The sequence below is a fragment of the Atractosteus spatula genome, chromosome 11 (genome assembly GCF_055471065.1).
Source record: "Atractosteus spatula isolate fAtrSpa1 chromosome 11, fAtrSpa1.hap1, whole genome shotgun sequence".
NCBI lineage: Eukaryota > Metazoa > Chordata > Actinopteri > Semionotiformes > Lepisosteidae > Atractosteus > Atractosteus spatula.
This window is the reverse complement of record NC_142716.1, coordinates 35,723,637-35,746,343: the sequence shown is the minus strand read 5'-3', so window position 1 is coordinate 35,746,343 and position 22,707 is coordinate 35,723,637. Positions and strand designations below refer to the sequence as shown.

The 22,707-nt window shown below is 42.5% G+C and overlaps 1 protein-coding gene across 3 annotated transcripts in view; it reads right to left on the bottom strand.

Moving 5' to 3' along the window:
• mpripb (myosin phosphatase Rho interacting protein b) overlaps positions 1-22,707 on the bottom strand; it is a 76,523-nt gene that overhangs the window by 14,837 nt on the left and 38,979 nt on the right. For all 3 annotated transcript variants that reach the window (XM_088927493.1, XM_088927492.1, XM_088927495.1), the window contains exons 9-17: positions 21,566-21,673; positions 17,339-17,395; positions 14,085-14,153; positions 12,372-12,461; positions 11,282-11,391; positions 9,736-10,276; positions 9,049-9,186; positions 4,397-7,237; positions 685-832 (exon numbers count right to left, since the gene is read on the bottom strand). In XM_088927493.1, coding sequence (XP_088783619.1) covers positions 685-832; positions 4,397-7,237; positions 9,049-9,186; positions 9,736-10,276; positions 11,282-11,391; positions 12,372-12,461; positions 14,085-14,153; positions 17,339-17,395; positions 21,566-21,673 — 4,102 coding nt within the window. The remainder of the gene's footprint in view (positions 1-684; positions 833-4,396; positions 7,238-9,048; positions 9,187-9,735; positions 10,277-11,281; positions 11,392-12,371; positions 12,462-14,084; positions 14,154-17,338; positions 17,396-21,565; positions 21,674-22,707) is intronic.

Sequence of the window (22,707 nt, the reverse complement as noted above, 5' to 3'; positions counted from 1 at the left end):
CCACAGATTTGTCTGTACTTAAAAGCCATTTTCATTTCCTTGCACAGCTCTCGCTTTGACAGCCAGTGCACATGAAAATCACAGGACAATCGCTCTAATCAATCATCTGTAACTATTACTTGGCCACAGGGTCATGTTTGCAGCTCTGTTATCTTTCCCTTTTTTCAAAAATAAACATTACAATATTGTAAACCAAAGCTGAACAGCTGTGAAACAGAGGACCTGTGCTTGAGCTTCAGATAGCAAGCAGCTGTTTTATGTTGGCTATGATGCCTGTCTTTGCCTATCTGTGTGGTGGTTTAACCCTGTACGTTGCTTCTTCACACAAGAGTAGTCATTTTTAGAAAGGAAGAGCAATAAAACACAGGACTGAAGTCTCAAACTCCAGTGAAAGAACTACGAAGGAATCAGGTGCCTTTTAAACATAAGCACGGCACTGAGGGAACTACAGTGGTGCTAGAAAGTTTGAGAAAGACATTTAATGTTGGATCATTTTGATGTAATGAATGAATGAAAAAGTATATCCTTTTGTGTTTTGTTTGTTTTATTGGGTTCTATTTATCAATTTTTTATGACTTCGATGAAGATCTGATCACATTTTAGGTCAGATTTATGCAGAAAGTCAGAAAATTCTAAAGGGTTCACCAACTTTCTAGCACCACTGTAAGTGCTGGGAGCCCTTACCGGCAATAGTGGCGGCCGTCTCCTCTGCCAGCAGCCTCTCCTTCTCCTCCTTCAGATTCTCCAGCTCGCGCTGGTGCTTCCTCTGCAGCTCTTCAATCACCTTCTGGTGGGACTCCTCCATGGCGGCGAAGCCCCGCTCACATGTGGCCTGCATGGGATGACAGCACCACACTCCGGTTCAAGGCAACGTCTGCTGCTGCGCGCCCACAGAATAACACCACGACTAATGCGCACTGTGCCGACGTGAAAACATGGCCTTGACAAAAAAAAACAACTCCACAAAATCCACAACGCAGACACTGAGAGGGTTAAGCTGTGGGAGGACACTCAGATGTTTTTTTTTTATTCACCTACTACAAAAAGCTAAGGAATTCAGTTACAAAGATACATATTGACATATGTGTGTATAACAGGTGTGTACTTTGTAGTCTTTCCAAGGAGCACAAGATGGTTTCCTTCAGCTCTGAGAAAAAAAATTTGACAACAACACAGAGCCTAACTGTGCCAAGCTACCATTCTCAGGCTCACAAATCTATCGGCCCATCCAGTGAAATTCAAGTAAACTGGATGAGCAGAGAAGGACATTTACCTCAGAGGGTAAGACTTCACAACCACCCTGTAAGCCTGCCTGAACTCAGAAACGTTTCCTAACGAGGAGTCCAACCAAGACATCTACAAACTAAATGTCGCCGATATGCAACACAAAATAAAGAGTTCACTGGTAGCTTTAGTGAGAGAAAAGTTTCCCTTTTATGCACTACTTTTCTTTTTTCATTGCACTTCCCTTTGCTTCCTGGACTGTAGTCGGCTTGAGGCAACCGGAAAGACTTTCCTGAAATGTTCTACCAAACTGTAATGCCCATTTTGTACAGCAAAACAAATTGGAGTCAGGAAAGAAACTACGTCATTAAAAAGATTAGCCTTTTAATTACAAACAAGCTTGCACTGGGAAACATTAAATTCCAATTACATGTTTCGGTTTTAGAATTATTTCCAAGGTCCTTGAACTGGGTACAATGAAACGGAAGCAGGTCCACACAATGTCTTTTGTCATCTGATCCCAAACAACATAACCAAACTCTTCATGAATGTGACAAAACAAGCATCTGATCTCTGCTCTGACAGTTTGGCAAGGTTTGGGAATGCATGTATGTATGATTCTTTTCACGAGCTACCATCTCTCCCATCTGAACAGCGTTGTGACACCTGTGGCTTCTCACAGAACCACATCTGCGCTGCAAAGCTCTTAAAAGCTCACAGAGAACAGACAGAAGACTTCTGATTACACAGAATATGTCTGGGGCACAATAGGAAAAAAAATAATTTCATCCACTAATCCCTCCCAACCAGACAATCATGAGCACCTCACTCTGAATTGATGTTAACAACAATACACATAAGTATTATTTCACAATCAATACAGCTCAATCAATAACAATACTCCACCCTTATAGAAAACACTATGTTAGCCAAGTGCCTGAGAAACCACTGGAAACCAATGAACTACAGCATAGACAGTACAAATCACAACATACCTGTAGAACAGTGATTTCACTGCAATTAAGCTCAACTTTGGACTTTCAACAATAACAAATTAGACCATAAGATAGGATACAAATAAGAGGAGAAAGTTCAGTTGATCTGCTTCAGTTGTGAGCAGCTAATTGACATGAGCATCGTGTTCAGGTATTTCTTGAAAGAAGCCAGGGTATTGGCTTCTACAACATGGCTTGGGAGCATACTCCACACTCCTGAACCTAAAGAATTCACTTCTATCTTGTAAGCTGAAATAAACAGCTCACTGTTGCATAAGTAAGGTATATGTAAAGAGGCAGAAACTCATGCATATACCTGAAACTAGTGCCTGAAAATAAAAAATGCACGACTAAAGGGAAGCAGTATTTTTTAGTCTTAAAAAATGCAGTTAAAAGCCACAGTAAAGCTCAGCTGCTGTACTATTTTGCTGTGGATATTTTGAAAAGTGTGCCCTTTTGTTTTCATGACACCTGAAACAGGGGAATCTGCACAGGCTACAGAAAAAACGGCCTAAATTCTGAGCATTTTAAGGTTATGACCATCCGAGCTAAATGTCATTACCACAGACCTGAGGGCATATGATCAAAAACTGGATAGTGGACTACTGCAAACCTGACACCATCTGCTGTTGCCCAAAACTACAGACGTCACAGATGTGAACTTAATAGAGATGATGTGACAGTATTTCAGTCACACCTGAAAGTGATGCATCTTCACATCTGGGCAGTTGGCAAACCTCCTCTTTGCATCAATAAGACATCCTTTTTACCAAAGCATCAGTGTGCTAAAAAGAAACGAGGCCAAAAAAACCCCTTCAACACCCCATTCAGAATTAAATGAAAACTTGTTCTGTACTTGACAGTGGAAAGTATTCTACTTGTCTATGAAGACTATTAAAACAAAAATATCAATAACATTTAACAAATAAAAAGACTCTCATTGTTATGCTCAAAAGTAGTTTTGAGTTCCCCACAGCTGACCTACTGCAAAAAGAAGCAGCAAAAACCTTTCAGAAACTTCATCTCCTTTTCTCATTTGTGAAAAAGAGCCTAGAATAGCTATGGACTACTAGACAAACTCATGATTGAAGGTGTTAAATAATTCAGTGTTGTACACTAAGTGCCATCTTTGGATATGGTTTTGCATTTCTTAAATTTCAGCGCTTATCCGGCTTGGCATCAGTGCTAGTTCAGCCACTGCAGTTAGTACTCAGCTTCATGTTAGACCTTGCAGTGAGTCCATTGCATTTCTGTTAATAGTCTTCAAGTTAATGACAGGGAGACAACTGCTAGAAGACAAGATGAGTTTAAAGGTAGCATATGTTTTTTAGTAAAAGACAGCAACTCAAAAGGTACACAAGTGAACCCAAAACATTTGTTACAGCCAAACACCACAATATAATGTCTGCAATTGCATTTTAAAAAGATGGAATTCTGATTTAGAGTAGTTTCATTAATTCCTGGAGCTGTCAGGATCACTTTTAGTAACGTATGGTGTCCTTTAGGGCTACATATCAAGCAATACTGTTAAACAGGGAAAATTAAGTCAGTAATGGATTCAATGAGATCACTAATAGTGCAGACAAAATGGAAAGTTCTGGACCTCTCTCACTTAGAGGATTAAATTCCTTTCACTGGTGTTGCTGAATCTGGGTTCAGCTGTATACTTTTTAAGATGTCATAAGGTCATCAGCTGTACAACAAGTAAGGCTAGGAAGCATACTAGATCGTTTCTGTGGAACCCATTTCGTGAACAACAGAGGATTTCGTGCTTGAATGCAGTTATCAATTCAGCTGCAGCTCTCTTTGGACACAAGGACGCTTTAAAGAGAGCAGTCAGTGTGCGTGGTGTGGAAGATCGTACATATGTGTTTCTTTCCTCTGTTCTCCTGCTTATTGAAGTGAAACCACACTCCTAAAGAGCACCTACAGCTGGACTCTGTTTGATGAGCCACTGCAGATGAGGAAACCTGGAAGAATAACACTTATTGTGGTGACACGAGAGAGCAAATGGGTTCCTCAGTGCACATTAAAACACATCAAGGACTACATGCAGATACAGGGTTAACACCATGCAACACTACAGGACTGTTGGTTACGAAAGCAGGGCTAAATCAGGTGGGGCCACACGGAGTTACAAGGCAACACGGAGAAAGCAGAAACAATAAGATTTCCACCTTCAGGTTTTCCAGATCTTTCTCGTATTTCTGCTGAAGAGATGACATGTCTCCTTCACGTTTGCGGTCCTCCACTTCGGCCTTCATGGCAGTAACCTGAGACTCGAGCTCCTGGATCCGTTCCTTCAGAAGCAGCATGGAGTGGGGCTTGTTCTCTTCAGCGCTGCCACAGCCGCGCAGCTCCGCCTTCAGCTTCTCCATCTCGCTCTCAAACCGCTGTTCCAGGCTATGTCTGTCGGCCAAGCTCTGCTCCTGCTGCCTCTTCAGCTCTGTCTCATGCTTCGTTTTCAGGTTCTCCATGCAGACGGTCAAGGAGTCGATCTCCTTGACGTTCTCCTCCGACTTCAGCCTTAGGATTTCTCCCGCTTTCCCGATCTCCTGCCGGAGCTTCTCCGCTTCCAGCTCGTAGGCGTCCTTGACTTCGCGGAGTTCTCGCTTGTGTTTGGCTGCCATGTCCTGCAGCTGTATGGCCTTGTCAAGAGAATCGATAGGCTCGCCCTCGATCTGGATGCGCGTCACTGGCATGTTCTCCATACCCATTGGGCTTCTCAGGCCTGCAATCTCCTTGTGCAGGCTGTCCACTTTTATCTTGAAGTCCTCATTTTGCCTTTTTATTTCAGCACAGTTTTTGCAGTCCATTTCATTCATCCTCCCAGCTCCTGGCTCAGTTTCTTTTAACTTGGAAAGTTCCCTGTCATGCTGAACATCTAACCTACAGATTAGATAGGACAATTGGGCCTGCATGACAGCATCCTGAAGACTGGCCAGCCAAGGCTCCATTTGGCTTTTGAAGTCTAAGCCATCAAACAGTCTCAAACCCAGAGCCACGAGCTCGTCATCTGAAGAGGACTGAATGGCGGAGGCAATGTGGGTCAACAGAGAAACTTTTCTCTGCAGAATCTGTATAAGACCCTTCCTAACTACGTTATCCGTGTCATTATCAAGCCAATTATACAAATTTAAAAGGTCTTCCTTATTTTTCACTTCCGTGTCTCCCTGATAATTGTGCATGGTTTCCTCCTTCCCATGATTTCCTTTCTGTTTCTTCCCTACCTCGTCTACTGCAGGAGCTCTGTTAAGATCGTTAACAAGTTCCAAGCCCATCTTAGGCTGCTGTGCCCCAGACAGATGGATAAGACTGTGTGCTAAAAGCAACATTTTCTTTTCCACGAATGCGTTCTCTGCCATTTCACATAAGAAACTACCAGTAAGCTCGTTTGCTTTCAGTTCCTCCAGGTTGGCCTCAGAAATGTTCAACATATTTCCCCAAAATTCCCCTTCTAACAGTAACTTTCTCAGAACTAACTGATGTTCTTCTGGACTCTCCTTCTCTGAACTATCTCCTAGCTCTAAACTGGAGCTGCTACTCTGTACGTATCTCTTCAATTCACTCACCACCTTTCCCACCCGAATATCCACCTTCTCTAACACTTCAGACACTTTACTAAGGGCTGCTGACTTTAGCTTAATCTTTTCCACTACTTGCTCAATCCGCTCTTCATCTGTAACACTACTTGCAAGACCTTCTTTCTTTTCTGTGCAACCATGCCCACTCACTGACCTCCTCAAGCCCTCAATCTCCTCCTCTAGCTCTCTAATTTTACCTTCTGCCTCTAAAAGCTTTTGGCTGTACATGCTTTCCGACTCTGCCCTTTTCAATTTGAGCTCCCTATACTGGGACTCAAATTCCCCCCGGGACTGTTCTAAGACCTCGAGTTGCTTCTCCTGATCTGCAATCCTGGCCTCGGCACCTGCCAGCTGTTTGAGAAGACATTCCTTTTCCTCTAGAAGTAGCTGAGCATCATTGTCTTCAGTCATCTGGAAGCCCAGGCCCTTCAGAGTAGCCTCCTTCAGATGCAGCTTTCTCTCCGTTTCCTTCAGGCTGCTCCCCAACACTTCTAACTTTATCAAAGCATCCTGGAGCTTCTGGGATTTCTTGCTCAGCTCCTGCTCATAGAAATCCTTATCTATAAAGTCTGTTTCCTTCTCTGCCAGCTTTGTCTTCAGCTTGTTTAGTTCTTCAACCACCTGCAGGTACTGCTGTCCTCCCTGCTGATTAAAAAGCTCTATCTTTAGCCTCTCTATCTCCCTATCTGCTTCTGTCAGCTGATTCACAATTTCCTGATAACGCTGATTCAGCACCTCGTTTTCGTTAGTTAACAACTCGACCTCCTGGGCCAGTCGTTTGACCGTGGCCTCGCTTAGCTCCACGTGCTCTTCCATCTGCCTGAGCGCCGCACAGCTCTTCAGATTATCTAGCTTTTGCCTCTGCACCCTTCCCAGCATGCCCTCCATGCTTTGCAGACGTGCTTCATACTCTCTGACGCTCTCCCCTGCCTTGGCCAGATTCTGTTTCAGGGCCTCGTGTTCCAGGTCCTGCTGTTGTTTCAGGCTGTCGTACAGCTTTTGACAGCATGTCTTACTTCCAGGAGTCCCGTGTTCATCTCCCATGTAAGTGGCTAACAACTGCACAAGGCCGTTTACAGTCAGGGGGGAACTGGAGATCAGGCTCTGCAGTTCCTCCAGTTTCTCCTCGCTGTCTTGCAGTACTATACTGAACCTCTTGGCTGTCTGTGTCAGCTCCCCAGGCGCATCTGTGATGCCCTGGGTTTCAGAGATGAAGGTATTCAGAGATTTGGCAGGGGACAATTCTCGTGCTGACAGCTCTGAGAGAGAAAGACCCAGTTGTGCTTGCATGCTGCGTTTTTTGACCTCTTGCTGCTGCAGGAGCTCTTTGGTTTCTTGGTACTTCTTTTTTAGGTTCTGAGCTTGAGAACTGATCAGCTCTTGCCTCTTCTTCTGGGACTCAAGCTCAGCCTCGAGACCCAGTGGGGACTCCAGCTTGGAAAAGGGGACCAGATAGTGGTTAACATTCAGCAGATGTCACAAGCTCATTAACTGTAGATTCTTTCTGAGATTCTAATTTTGGAAAAAATAACATTAACAAGATACTGTGCTATGAACGTCAATGCAAAAAACAACACGTCTGAGAAATTAAACTCTGCCGGTTAAAAGGAAGACACTTCCAAATTCTTTGTGTAAATGAAGCAAAACACAAGAGACAGAATTGGAAAAAAGGAGATTTAATGATGTAGTTAGTAAATCACAACTGAACATGCACATAAAAATGGTTAAGAGTTATTTTATGAAGTAAGTAATGCAAAATTAGTACTAAGTAGTTGACTTTGGAATAGAAAGCATATTGTAGCAATTGTTACAGTATTTTCTAGTTTCTGCTTTTTAGAATATTTGTACAGAATATTAGAATTATTGAATCAACAAAGAACATAATCCTCCAAACTATTTTTCTATATCTTTGAATGTCTGTAATTGTAATTTGAATAACAAAAACATCTTCACTGGAAACCTTAGTCTGTAAAACATTTAAATATAAGTTTAAACTGAAAGTTTTAATTAAAAAATGTGGCTCTAAATAAAAACTGCACACAAATTCTTTTATAAAAAAGTAACTTGTGAACTTAACCTTGGATTTCAGTGGATTCATTCTTAATGCTCTTGACATGAACTCCAAACTCTGGGAACGGAAGAATCTACAGCACGCTGAGTACGTGAAAATGTGAAATCACTCAATAAAAACACGGTCATTTCAGAATGGCAACAAAGAAAAGAGCACTTCTATTTGAGTCTCACTGTCTTTGTCGTTTTTTTCGTCGTATAAGGTGTAAAAAACCTCTATAGTGAGTAATTATGGTTCATTTACAGTAGCACATTTCACTATGGAAACATAACTATATAAACGCAATATCTGAATTAAAAATATTTGAACAATATTTGAACAACAAAGGCATACGAGCATTCCAAATAAAACCCAGGCAAACGGCATAATCCCAACTAAAGACCTAAACACCACAAATATCAAACTTTGTGCTAAAAAGCTTAGAATGAATTTTAGCCTCTCAGTTCAGGCAATCTCAGTCAATTTCCACCAATAAACTATAACAAGCTAGGAAGAGCTGACAGAGAAAACTCAGCCCACTGACAGAAATGGAGAACAGGCTTTACTTTAATTAAAAACAATAAACAGTAATTCACAACATGTATGAAATGTTAACTACTTATTCTTAGTCATGAAGAGTAACTTTTCTTTACCTTAAATGTGAAAATATAAATTATCTTGTCTACTTTAGTTGTTAATACATCATGAATCCTTTGAACAGCATGCACACGACATAAGAACAAAATACACGTTACTTTTTTACAAAACACTTTAGAAACAGTCTCTAGCATGACAGCAACTCCCACAGGGAGTAATCAGAACAAAATCATGCTTGTTCAGCTACCAAGCGTTAGAAGAACCAGTCCCATGATCCATGTAAATCCTCATGTTAATAATTGTATGTAGCATGTAGATTTAACTGCTGCCATACAAACGCTTGTCCTCTGTATTTCATTGCTGAACATGACAAGAGGAAATTAACAAAGAGGAGCCAGATGCTCAAAACATATTATTCCACCTCTGTTCCTGAAACATGCAGCTGTCCCATGCAAGCTGTTTATTTATTTTTTTGGTCAGTTGTCAGTTATTCTTTTTAATAAAACATGCAAAGACTGTTTAATGGAAAAGAATGCCACCCCCCCCATCTCTTTCCTCCTTTTGTGTAACAGGAAGCGGTTGGGAGAAATGAGCTTACCGGTGAAACGTAACCAGAGCGAATGTGCTGCTCGCGCTCCAGCGCTGAGCTCAGCTGGGCTTCCAGTTCCAGCTTGCGGTAATGGGAATCAGCCAGCTGCTGGTGACAGCTCTCCAGCTGAGCTCTCAGCTCTTCCACCTACGAAGCAACAGCCAGGTCAAAGTGCATTCGATTCCACAACCAGCTTGAGGATGAGCTTTGTTCTCTTGAGCTCAGTTAAATTGGTCCGTCTATTCCTGTACCTGTTTGCCCCATATCTGGAACTCTCATCAAGGCAACTCCCTTTCAAAGTGTTAAAGTAGCATTATCATGTCATTTTGTGCTGGGGCCCTTTTAGTTTACTACTTTGGAAGTATGCTTTCTTGGACTTCTTGAAGTCTCTAACATGTACCTACATCACCAGTTCTGTGACTGATTAGTGTAAGGTCAGGCAGCAGTGATCAAAGACATTGAATTTCTTCAGTTAAAGACCTCACTTTCATGAATAACAGCGACTACTAATTATTTTGCTCATAGTATGCAAATCGGAAAGAATGTTAACCCTCAATAATTATGTGAGATTAATTATTAAATCAGGTTTGGAAAAACTGGAGAAAGTAATAATAAGAGCCAAGCATCAGAGATGATTCCCCATTATTCTTCTGAGCTGGAATATAAAACAGTCCAGGGTGTGGCTGGAAGACTTACCCCTTTCTTGTAACTGTCCAGCAGTCTCTCGAGCTCCGCTGTCTCTTTAGCTTGCAAGGCAGAGGCCAGCGGCACGCGCCGTTCCTCCCTTATGGGGGTCTTCTCCACCTGCTGCCAGTGCTGCTCAATCTCGTCCTGCACTCTCCGCTGCCTCTCCAGCACGGACGAGGCGCCACAGCCCTCCACGTCCATGTGGCTGGGGTCGGCGGCAGGGCTGGCCGTGGGCTCCAGCGTGCCAGTCACCACCTCGTACCTCTTCCTGCGCTCCTCCCGCCTCTTTGTCCGCTCCAAGTCGGTCAGGTCCGACTGCAACGCGTCCACTTCGCCGGTCCGCTGCTTCGCCATGGCCTGAGCAATGGGCCTGAATTCGGCCCAGTCGAACGTTTTGGAGCGCCCCTCTCGTCTCCTCTCCCGGGCCCGGCTCCTTTTCTGCCCGGGGTCCCTCTCCGCGGATGAGGCCTCGGAGGATGGGGAGTCGTGCGTGACGTCGGGCTTCAGTAGCGAGTCCAGGGGCGTGGAGGAGCCACAGTCATCAGGAAGGCTGCATAAACAACAGATTGACTTCTTTTTTTAAGATTAGAACCACATATTACTGTTTATTTTATATTTGTGTGAAATAACTTTTGGACACACTCTCCCAGAACTTGTTGCCCTTCATCATTCGACTTGCTCCAGGCACCACAGTGGAGCTGGTGGAGTGGCATGTATCTCAATGACGGCAAGATGTTTACAAGATGGGCTGAATGGCCTCCTCTTGTCTGTAACCTTTCTTATGTCACTGCAGGCTTGCAGGTTCCCTGCATATGTCAGGTCCTAGGGTGACTGGTGGCAAGCAATCCATGTCTGAGTGAAGCCTGCTCTACTCCATATCAGAAGAGCTCTGCCCACGTTGCACATTACGCGAGGAATCCCACTCACAGTCACCTAGCAACATGGCCAAATCATAGGGATGGACTTGGGATGGAAGCAAGTAACTTCACTGGCTGCACCGCTCAGGAGACGCAACGCTGTCTTTGAAAACCAGGCTGTTGCAGATGCACTGATTTTTTTTCCTTTGGTTGCGGCAGTGTGGAGGAGTGGCTAGAGCTCTGGACTGACTCACAGCTCCTGAAAAACGTCCATCTGTATAAAAGGGATGCTTCTGCCTTGGACACAAGTGTACCAGTCAAAAACAACCAACACTACCAATAATAATCCTATTTATACAGTCTATGAATACTTCCAATTTAGTTTTTATTTAAATTCTATTTAAAAAATCTTCTAAGAGAATGACAAAAGTCAACTCAGTGGACATCTTTAAAAATGGAACCGGAGCACACAAGTGGAAACTATATGGAAAAACCAAGACCAGCACAAAAGGTTGTGGAATCATGGAACAACCTACCCAGCCATGTTGTTGAAGCTGATACCCAGGCTTCAACTAAGAACGGTCAGATGAGATCCTTGGAACAATTAACTACTAACTCCCAAACGAGCTGTTTGGAACCTTTCAGAAAGATCCTTGTAAGTGAAAAAAAAAAAAATGTTGTAGAGGAATAAACCTGACCTAGCCACATCTGGAGCAGTGGAGGGGCGCACATTCTTCATAACTGCCTGAATCCAGTTTCGCCGTATTCCTGCAGTCATAGCGGACAGTGTGTACACAGCTTCTTGAGTCTGAAAAAAAATGGCAAAAGAATATTTACAGAGCAAGTGTTAAACTTGTTCACCACAACATCTTGACTACCTCTTGCATGAAAAAATGTTGGATTAAGTTAGGCAGCAAAATTATTAAGTAGCCACATGAGTGCCCCAAAATATTCTTGTCAAGTGAAGCACAGAAAGAAACTACAAAAGGCCTTGTCATTACAACTCCTTCACCCCACTAGCACTGCTGAAGTTCTTCTCTGAGCTCCTACAACCCACCAACACTGAGAAAAAATAACGGTAGGACAGCCCATGAAAACTATGCCTGTTGTTCCATGCATCTTTACTTCTCAGTTCCTACATATTATTCTCATATTAAAGGAGGTGAAACTCTGGCCTACACGAGGGCAGCATTGTCACCCTGTAGGCTGTTCTCAACAGATGTCAAAAGCTTAAATAGGCCTAGGTCAGTACAGGTCAGAACTCGGCAGAGAGACCTCTAAGAAAAACCAGGTTTCTATGCAAGTGGTGTTGGTGGACCAGGCACTTTTCCTCTGGAGCACAATTTCCAAACTAGTGCCCCAGTATGGTGAGCAGAGATACTGTGCTGGAAGAGGTGCTGAGCATTAGATAAGATTATACACTGAGTTCCTGGCTACTTGGTCATTAAAGGTCTTAGTGCTTGTGTAATGGTGTTGACCACCGGCTAAATTGCACTCTGCAGTCTGGCCTTCCTAAAAGTTCCCCCTATATTCAGCTTATGAGGCTATCTCTTACTCCTGTACAAGATCTACAGTTTATTGGGGTTCCTGGCTTAAAAGGGTTGCTACATGTCCCCCAGGTGGGGACTTCACTTCAGGGTGGTTGGAATGGGTCTCCCAAACACCTACAGCCTATTGGCTCCATAAAAGAACATTTTAAATTTGATTTTATCATTTACAGAGAATGCCGACCAGTAGAACAGCCTACTGTTTCCTGCTGATGGGGGGTTTCAGTGATGGTTTTCTTACATGGATCTGAAAGCCGTAGTTCCTCTGAACCTGGTACTCCGTAACACTGTAGCAGGTGGTCAAATCTATTTCTCCATCAAGGTCAGAGGCCTGAAACACACCAGGAAAAATATGAGGCCTAAAGAGAGTGGCAGCTCGCCATAGGAGGCAGGCGCAGATTTATCAAGTCCTTGCAATCCTCGGTTTTCAATCCACATGTTTTTTCAGTACCACTGATGGGTGTGGAGGAATGTATCCCCTGACAGACCACATCGCACAACCCACTGTTTTACAGGCTCTCTGCTCATCATGCGTCTGTGGTATTTGACTCAACACACACTATTGTGGAGTCAGCAAATTATGTTCTTCTATATTAAAATGCAAAGATGTGGTTCCATTCAGTACAGCTGCTGCATACCAGCACAAATTATCCCAGTCATGAAGCACATTTAATGGAAACAAACCAGACAGCCGTCTTTGTAACAAGGAAGATTCTGGATTGTCGGGAGATGCTTTGCTCCTCAATGATCAATGGTATTGATGAAAAGTAAACTTTGAAAATCAAGGAAAAGACAGGGAATCGAAAAAGCCATGCACACCTTCACAGGTCCTGTATTAACCGTCATCTGCTCTGTTATGATGTGTGTAAATGGGACAATGTTTCTGAAATACAGCTTACTTTGTGCTACCATTTGACTTATACATTCATAATACAGGCTTCAGTAGTGAAACATACTGTAGAGGATGTAGTTATTAATTAGTGACAGCAGGTAATAGGCATCTAGCCACCATTAATACAGTGGTTATCTATTATTTTCTAAGGGCTAGTATACCATCAACAAACTAACACAGCTTTCAGGTGATAGCTATAATACTTCATACTTTTAATAATATTCTAACTTGTTAAACTTGGACAGCTGATGACAAAAATAATTTTGGACAAAGGTTATGGAACCAGCAGATTTGTGCATCAGTGTGGATGAAAAGTAGAATGTATAACAAATAGTAATTTAACAGCTGTTGGAAAGTGTTAATGTTCCATACATCAATTCTAACCTCTCAATCTAGTACAGGGTGGAGGGGAGTCAGAGCCTATCTCAGCAAGACGAGATACACCCAGGATGGTAAACCAGTTCATTGCAGGGCACACACTCACTCTAGGGCCAATTTTCTCAGAAGCCAATTAACTTACCAGTAAGTGTTTGGACTGAAACTCCATGCACATAGCACAACTCAGTGAAACTCAGTGCTACAAGGCAGCATTGATAACCACTGCGCCATCATGCCACCCTAGTGCTAATCTTATTCACCGAAAATATCAATGAAAATCTAAAGCAGATGAAAAATGAAACTGCTGCCTAGGAAAGTAACAAATCGGAAGGGAGTATTTTACACCAATAAAATACTTTGGTGTACCCAATGCAGATAAGAAGAGTCAGTCAACTTCAATTACAACATAAGGAACAGAAGGACAAATAACTCACCTATCCCCAATCACCTCCTTCACTATTCTGTAGATCTCAAGACTTCTGCTTTTTCCAAGCTATTCCTGGGGGTGTGGCCCCAAACATATTGATCTTTGTGTCAAGCATGTGTGATAGATTTCATACCATTTCACAATTATTGGGAAAGCTATAGATAAGGAAATCTAGGTCTTACCCCTATTAATACCTTAACAGGCAGTTAACAGTTTCAAAGATCACCTGGTTTTTTAAACTTCATGTTGCTACTGACCTCTTCAGCAATGGAATCCTTATAGTATCGTAGACTGTGGTCAGTCAGGACAAACCAGTACTTCTTCCACTTGAAAAACAGGGTAGAAAATAAGGTTACACACATCAGAATCACACGAACACATACAGCGTATACACGTCTTAGTGGGAATATCGGGCTCAGTTAGTGATACAAAACTGGTTTCACTTGAAATCACAGAGCTAAACTCAAGCGCCTTTAACAGATGGGTCACTTGGCAGGAGAGGTTCTAAGGGTTTCACAAGAATCTTAACAAGGACCAACTCGGTAAGGGTACAAGTAACTTACAGTAGGTATATAGGAAAGGTCATATTATTAGGAGATTCAGTTTTTCACATATAACTTGGGATACTGTGTTGGGGAATACAAAGCTGAAACTGGTAAAGTTTGAATGGATAATGATTACTTATTTAGGCACTACGTAAAGGCACCAACTGGGAAAGATGTGTATATTGACCTACTCATTTCATAATTAATGAATTAATTTGATAGAAGCTCTTGGAAATGGTAGCTTCTGACACGCACTTTAAATTTCTAAAGCTTGAGTCTAACATGAGTGGTTATAATTTTGGAAAAGAAGATAGTGCAGGAATAAGGCAGAGCTTACAGACTGTGATCTGGGAACAGAAGGATTCATAGTTGCACAAGGATGTTCTAAGCTGAAAACAAATTCATTCCTAAAATACTGTATGTCCAAACCTAGAAAGATGACAGTGAGGGGCAGCAATAAAAAAAACAAACAGAAGGCTTGGGTACATACAGCAAGATTTTAAATCAGGGGAAGACATGAATTAGAATACTGTGTTCAGTTTTGGTCACCACATTGAGGAAAGAATATTAGAAAGAGCTAGAAGAACAGCAAGAAGATTACTCCTGGCCTCAGAGGATTGTTAAAAGACTTCAATCTCCAGTATATAACAAAGGAGACAGAACATCGATCCAAGTCTACAAAATATGGATAATGGATATGGATAATGTCAATCCAGGGGACTACTTCAGACTCACTAGAGAAACAAGGAAATGGAGTCAAAAGTGGGAACCAAAAGGAAATTAATTTAGGATGGAAAATAGGAAATGTTTTTACACTTCAGTATTGCGCATGTCTGAAACAGACTTTCACAGCCAGTGGAGGAGGTCAAATCTCTGGGGAGCTTTAAGAAGATATATGAAATTTCTTGATTCATATTTCTTGAGGGTGTTGGTAGGCCAGGCTTCTGAACTTCAACAGAACAGGAACTTCTGCAACTCGCCAGGCATCTGCCGGCCTGATGTGACATCAGTGAGCAACACATCACTTCCAGTGAGCACTCACTCCCATAGGTTGCTATGGAGGTGATGGGAAGGTGTGTTGCCCCTTTTTCCTTATGCCTTTATTTACCCTTATAAATTTGGGAATCATTTTTAGAAGGCTAACTGGTACTTAAACGATTATATAACAAAAACTGAAAATAAAGGGATTAATATAACATTAAAAAATGACTTTACACATGAATGTGACTTCAGTGTTCCTGTAGGGGCCTACACACTGTACTACATCTGAAGTATTATATCTGCAACACAGGATGGCAGATTTACTAGAACACACAACATGCCTTCCCTAGGGGATCTGATTGGAGTTTTTCCCACAGCATTTAAAGACTGCTAATACATATCAGACACAAATGTTACTAATTACTGCATAAAACACAATAACAATAGTAAGAGTTACTGTTACTTTGCACATGTGAAATAAAAGGCCAAAGGGCTTTTTGCTTTGCGATATAAAATGGTTCTAAGATTTAATGCATTTCATTTGTTTAGCTGTTGTTAACCATCTGTCATAAAAAGCAAAATTCCAACACACTCCAGAACTGGAAATGTTCAGAATTCCTCTCCCGCCGTTACAGTGTGAACCAGATGAAGTCCTTCCAGGGCTGAAACCAGATTCCCGCTCACGAAAGCTGCCATTTGGCAGAGTGTTTTTGAACAAAGGTCACGGTGGAAAAAAATCAAGCTTTATCCTTTTAACTCCTACCTGCTGACCCCCAGAATCAAAGATGATCCTTCCACTTTAAAGACACACAGCTCAAAGCCTGTTGATGTGGCTGCTCTTTCAGCAGAGACCAAAACTCCTATATTTACTTTGATGACCTGTTTGACAGCCTTAGGGCAACTGCACATCAGTCAAATACAACATCAGCCTGACAACATGCAAGAACAGCAGGTCAGACAATACCATATCGGAGCTTAAGTTGCAAAGCCATGTCTTGATATTCTTCATAATTCTGTTACAAAGCCTAAACACTGAATTACACTGTATAACTGCATATTGCATTAGCACTTTAATCCACATTATTATAGTTTCAAAGGCACATACTAAGGTGTGCTTCAAGCTAGCTTATTAAAATAAAAGCAGTGGAACTGCACTTAAAATCAAATATCAGTGAAGATAGCTGCTATAAGGAGCAAAGAAAGATCTGCACTTCAGGAAAAAAAAAACAAAGCTACTGTGCCCTTTGTAATAAAATCAAACTGCTATCTTCTTTTAATGAGTTTACTGGAAAAAAGTATATTGTAATAGACGAACATAATTTTTAATAAAAAGCAACCTAGCGCTGTTTGATTGAAATGTGAAACAAACACACTGAGTGTGAAAACAGTGACCATACCAGCTATTTGGGATTAAAACAGTAAGCCACTGTATCAGTTTTTTAAAACAAAGCAGGAATTGATTTTATCAAACCCAGAGAAATAGGGCCAACTCCAAACTCAATGTTGTTACATCAATCCCAAAAGTGATAAGACTGAAATATAAAAGAATAACTTGTTTAACATAAAAACACTCATGTAGTGCACGTGCACCTTTGCACAGCTTCGTCTTCCTAGAGGTTCCTTCTGTGAAACAATTAAGTAAAAGTTTCCTTTAGATATAAAATATCCTATTTAAAACGGTTCCCTGAAGAATGTAACCAGAACTTGGGAAATCCAATGCACTGAAAACAAGAAATATCTGAACAGGCTACAACACTGGGTCCCACAGTGACACAGCCCCACAGTGACACAGCCCACACACTGGGCCCCACAGTGAGAGAGCCCCACAGTGACACAGCCCACACACTGGGCCCCACAGTGACATTGCCCAATAGTGAAGGAGCCCCACAGTGACAGAAACTTGGGTAAAACTTGATAAAGTGCATCAGTAGCTAAAGCACAGAAGAAGACTTTTAACCCTTTCTGCTCCCACCATTGTAACTCACCTGGCCCTGGTCATCCAGCTTCACCATCCAGCCTTTCTTGAAGTTGAGCAGGTCAGGCTACAAGAAAAAGAACAGATCAGATCAATACCTTCTGCTACCGACATTCCCTTATGAAAATGTTCTCATCCCATTCAGACATACCATGCAACAGGAGCACACTGCAGCTTCCCTGAATTTGAAACATTTAACTCATTAATGCCATGCAGATGTAACTATAGTACTGGTCCCCTGTATCATAAATTAATTCACTAGAACAAGACTCCCACTTAATAGCATGAATTATGTTTCAATAAATCAGATGCTCAAAGAAGGCGAGTTCCACAAACATGAAGTAAAGGATTTGTAACTTTGTTTCAAATACAGGGTGCCAATACATAGGACTGATACTGCAGCAGTGAAGCTCTAACAGTTCTGTAGGAAAAGAAACTGGCATGGTGCAAAGACTTTAAATAAAGCAAAAATGCATGGAGTCTGAAATAAGTCAATTAACAAAAGCATTTGGCCAGATTTTTAAATGTTCCACATTAAACTCTACTATGAACACCATTTCCTAAATGAAATAACAACAATATGCAAATGGAATTAAAACAAAGGACTTTTAATAATAATGACCAATCAGTAAACAGATGCTCTTCTGTAATTATATATTGTAAGAGAAAACATATAATCTAGAAACCTGAAACATTCTGTTAACCGGCAGGCACATAAGAGTGACATGTCAAACCTAAATGCAGACTGTTTGCTCTTATTTGCATCCCCCCAACAACAGTCACCTTAGTTCACATGAAATTTGGTTTAACAATAATAATCCTACATTGCATGTTCAACCAAAACCATAACACGAAAATTATTAAGGTTTAAAAGGAAACAAAAGGGCCTGCGGGGGATTTATACCTGTACCTGCCTGCTCTTTGAATTACAACCTGTTGCATAACATGTATGTTTTGGGTGAGTCTCTGTGTGCTTAGATTGACATCACTGTTTAACTCCAAACACTCTTCAAGGCTTCAGAAGAAATGTTGTGGGGAGAACTGTTCTGCACATGAGAACTTCAGAATCAGAACTAAGTGCAATGCTACTGAGCTCCCTCCCATACATTTCCTGGAACAGCTATACAATAAGGCACACAAATCAAAACAGAAAAGGAGCACCTGAGAAACAGCAGGAACAAACAGGTGAAATAAACTGTAGTGAGCTGGCTGATGCCTTGAGAAAAAAGTATAAAGTAATACGAAAACCACTCAGCATGCCAAACCATTCGGTTTCCACTCCAATCCACAACCCAATTTGCTGGTGTCATTCAGTAGTGTCAACACAACATAATGCAGCTTCCAGTGGACGAAACATGGACAGGTCCCTGAAGGAATTCGCTGGGTTGATTGTGAGTTAAAGTGAATTTGTAAAGTGAAGTGTAAATTCCTTAAAGCAAAGAAACTGCCACACAAGCATACCCACCGACACACGGTCAGACTCAACAAGGCACGGAATTATGAACAAAAAGATGAAGGATGCAGAAATGACCTGGGAGAGAGATTTGTACAGCGCCCTCCGGCATGTAGAAGGATTTTAGGGGTCCCATGTTCTTAAGAATAGATATCACAGGAACACAAGATAAGTAGGGCATGTTGGTTATTCCATTGCAGAACCAAGCAGAAACTGTAGACCAGTCAAATACGGGTGTCATGTAACACAGTGTGGCTCTTTCATTCAAAAATACAATCTTGGCAGTTAAAATTATTATAAAAAGGGCAGATCAAATGAGTCCCCACTGCCCTGCTTGACTAAGCCATAAAACACTGGCCTATTCTTATTCAACTATCCCTATGGGACAGATGATGCATCTTTATTTAGCAGATGCTGGTTTCTGACTATTTGCACAAGTGAAATATTTGGTCTGTTGACTTTAAATTCATCATAGTTGAGGGCAGCAACAAACCAGTACAAATAAATTGAAAAAATATTTATCACTTTTAACTGATTAGTTATTAAATACTTTAAAAACATCAAAAATTCAAATGCAAGTGATATCTAACCTCAAGTTAACTTAAGAATATCTCATATACTGCTTAGTACAATTAACATCACAGATTACAAAAATTAACATATTCTATGGTGCTGACAATACCTACATAACTGCTTTTGATATTTCATAGCTCCGATAAGCCTTGCCTGCTCAACAAGAAGGGAGAGAGGAAGAATCTATACTTTAAATTAAAATAAGCTGTTAAGCTAGAGGTCACACTAAGCACTTTTTCTATGTATGGTGTCATTCAGTCTGGTCCAGCCAGAAACATAAGTATTTTGGCTGCAGTGTGGCACTGTAGTCAGGGTTCTGGACTTGTAATCGGAAAACCCCACTGCCACAGCATCACTCCAGAACACATAGACTACACAGCCACAGCGCCACTCCGGCACACAGAGACCCCACAGCGTCACTCCGGCACACAGAGACCCCACAGCCACAGCGTCACTCCGGCACACAGAGACCCCACAGCCACAGCGTCACTTCGGAACACAGAGACCCCACAGCCACAGCGTCACTCCGGCACACAGAGACCCCACAGCCACAGCGTCACTCCGGCACACAGAGACCCCACAGCCACAGCACCACTCCGGCACACAGAGACCCCAACAGCCACAGCATCACTCCGGCACACAGAGACCCCCACAGCGTCACTCCGGCACACAGAGACCCCACAGCCACAGCATCACTCCAGAACACATAGACTACACAGCCACAGCGCCACTCCGGCACACAGAGACCCCACAGCCACAGCATCACTCCAGAACACAGAGACCCCAACAGCCACAGCGTCACTCCGGCACACAGAGACCCCACAGCCACAGCATCACTCAGGTACACAGAGACCCCACAGCCACAGCATCACTCAGGTACACAGAGACCCCACAGCCACAGGAGCACTCCGGCACACAGAGACCCCAACAGCCACAGCGTCACTCCGGCACACAGAGACCCCACAGCCACAGCGTCACTCCGGCACACAGAGACCCCAACAGCCACAGCGTCACTCCGGCACACAGAGACCCCACAGCCACAGCATCACTCCAGAACACAGAGACCCCACAGCCACAGGAGCACTCCGGCACACAGAGACCCCCACAGCCACAGCGTCACTCCGGCACACAGAGACCCCACAGCGTCACTCCAGAACACAGAGACCCCACAGCCACAGCACCACTCAGGTACACAGAGACCCCAACAGCCACAGCGTCACTCCGGCACACAGAGACCCCACAGCCACAGCGTCACTCCGGCACACAGAGACCCCACAGCCACAGCATCACTCCAGAACACAGAGACCCCACAGCCACAGGAGCACTCCGGCACACAGAGACCCCCACAGCCACAGCGTCACTCCGGCACACAGAGACCCCACAGCGTCACTCCAGAACACAGAGACCCCACAGCCCACAGCATCACTCCGGCACACAGCGATATTTATTTAGTCCTGCTGTCCTTGATTGGCCTGCAGATTATTATTTAACCTGAAGAGGTTAAAACTGAGCTGAGCTGTGCCTATGTCTCTATGGCAAAACTGTGGATACAAAATTATGCCACAATGAGTGTAAGACAAGCTGGAAAACAAGTATCATCTGGGAGATCCGAGCTTGCAATTTTCAAAATGCTGAGGCCAATGTAAGCAATAGCTCATCAAGGGTTAAGAGGTGAAGAAAGACACTTGGCAACATTAAATACAGTGAATGGGTAAATAAAAACGACTAAATATCTCCTTGAAAGAAATGTCATACTCTAGACATCTTGAAGTGGATGAAAGCATCAGTGAGCTCAAGCAGAGGAAAAGGCTTCAAGAGACCCCTGCAGCTTTGTGAGGGACTCTTTCAAAAGCTCATGGCAAAATTAAAACAAAAATCTGTTTCTTTTATCCATGAAAATGTTACTAGAAAAACAAAAGGTTGACAATCTCTGAGTCGACCTAAAAAATCTAAAACAAATCTGAAGCCAGAGCAGCTCTGCTCTGTGCCATTCCTATATAATACAGGAATATAACCCTCAGACCCGCCTCTGCAACACAACACCTGGTCACAGGTTAACAAGCTCGTATTAGCTCTCTGGAGGGGCTGGAAATTTTACACAGTCCCTACAGCTGCTGCTGTCTTCTTCGGATAGCCTCACGGTGCCTTCTGTACTCAGGACAGATCCAAGACCAGGAAGCCTCAAGCAGTAACTGTAAAGAGCAGACCTACCGTCATTACAGATTCCGTTGTCCTTCTGTCGAGCGATTTTGCTCTTCTCAGTGGAGGAATCGTGGAATGATGGAAATTGAGCCCTCTTGTGGAGTCTCTCTTTTGCTCCTAAAGGAGAAGCATATTGAAAAGGACACTTGAAATTTCAAATTGAAAGGGACAATTCAGTAATTCAGAGCCTAGCTCACAAACTCACAGCGAGGCACCAGAGAGCTGTACACTGGCAGTTTTACTGTAAAGTAACCCTCCATGCAGTATAACAATAAGAATAAGCACCTTGTTGATGCAATACAATAAAACTATCAGCTCTTCAGAGGTTTGTGTTCAATAAGAACGTTTGCACTAACTCAAGAATTTTGATTACGTGATAATGTTGCTATGCAGTCTTTTAAAAATAGTCAAGGAAAAGAGATCAAGAGATGTAGAGATTTAGAGATTCCTGCTATGCCTTGGTCTATGCACCTGCATTTTCGTCAAATAGGAATAAAGAGTGAATTTTGTATACACACATATACAGCACATATCTGTAAATACAGAAAAGGAAAAACAATGCAATCTGTCTTACACACAAAGGAAGAGAAAATTAATTTAAAATGATTCTTCAAGGTTATTTACAATTTGACACATCTGCAAAAAGCCAATCACTGCAGCAACTCAATCACAGAATAAATGACAGAGAATGACATGAAGATCTATATTTAAAATAACAGTTCAAGCAAATGAAGGACAGGGAAACCTCCAACCAATGTCTAGCTGCTTCATCCAAATCAAGTGTCGCGGGCAAGCCGGAGTTTGTACTGGCAACCAATGGGCGCAAGGCAGGGTACACCCTGGGCATGACGCCAGTACATCGTAGGGCAGACAAACAGACACAGACACGCTCATAAACTCCCATTAGGACCAGTTTACTCAGAAACAAATTAATCCACAAATATGTATTTGGACTGTGGGAGGAAACCAACACGAAATGGGGAGAAAATACAAACTCCACCCAGATAGCACCCCAGGCCCAGAACTGAAATCAGGGTCCCACTGCTGAGAGGCAGCAATGTTTACCCCTACACTACTGTCTGCAAGTCTGCAATTACTACATTTTAAGGAAGATTTCTCAAATCCCAAGCCTTCAGACATCTCCTAGAAAT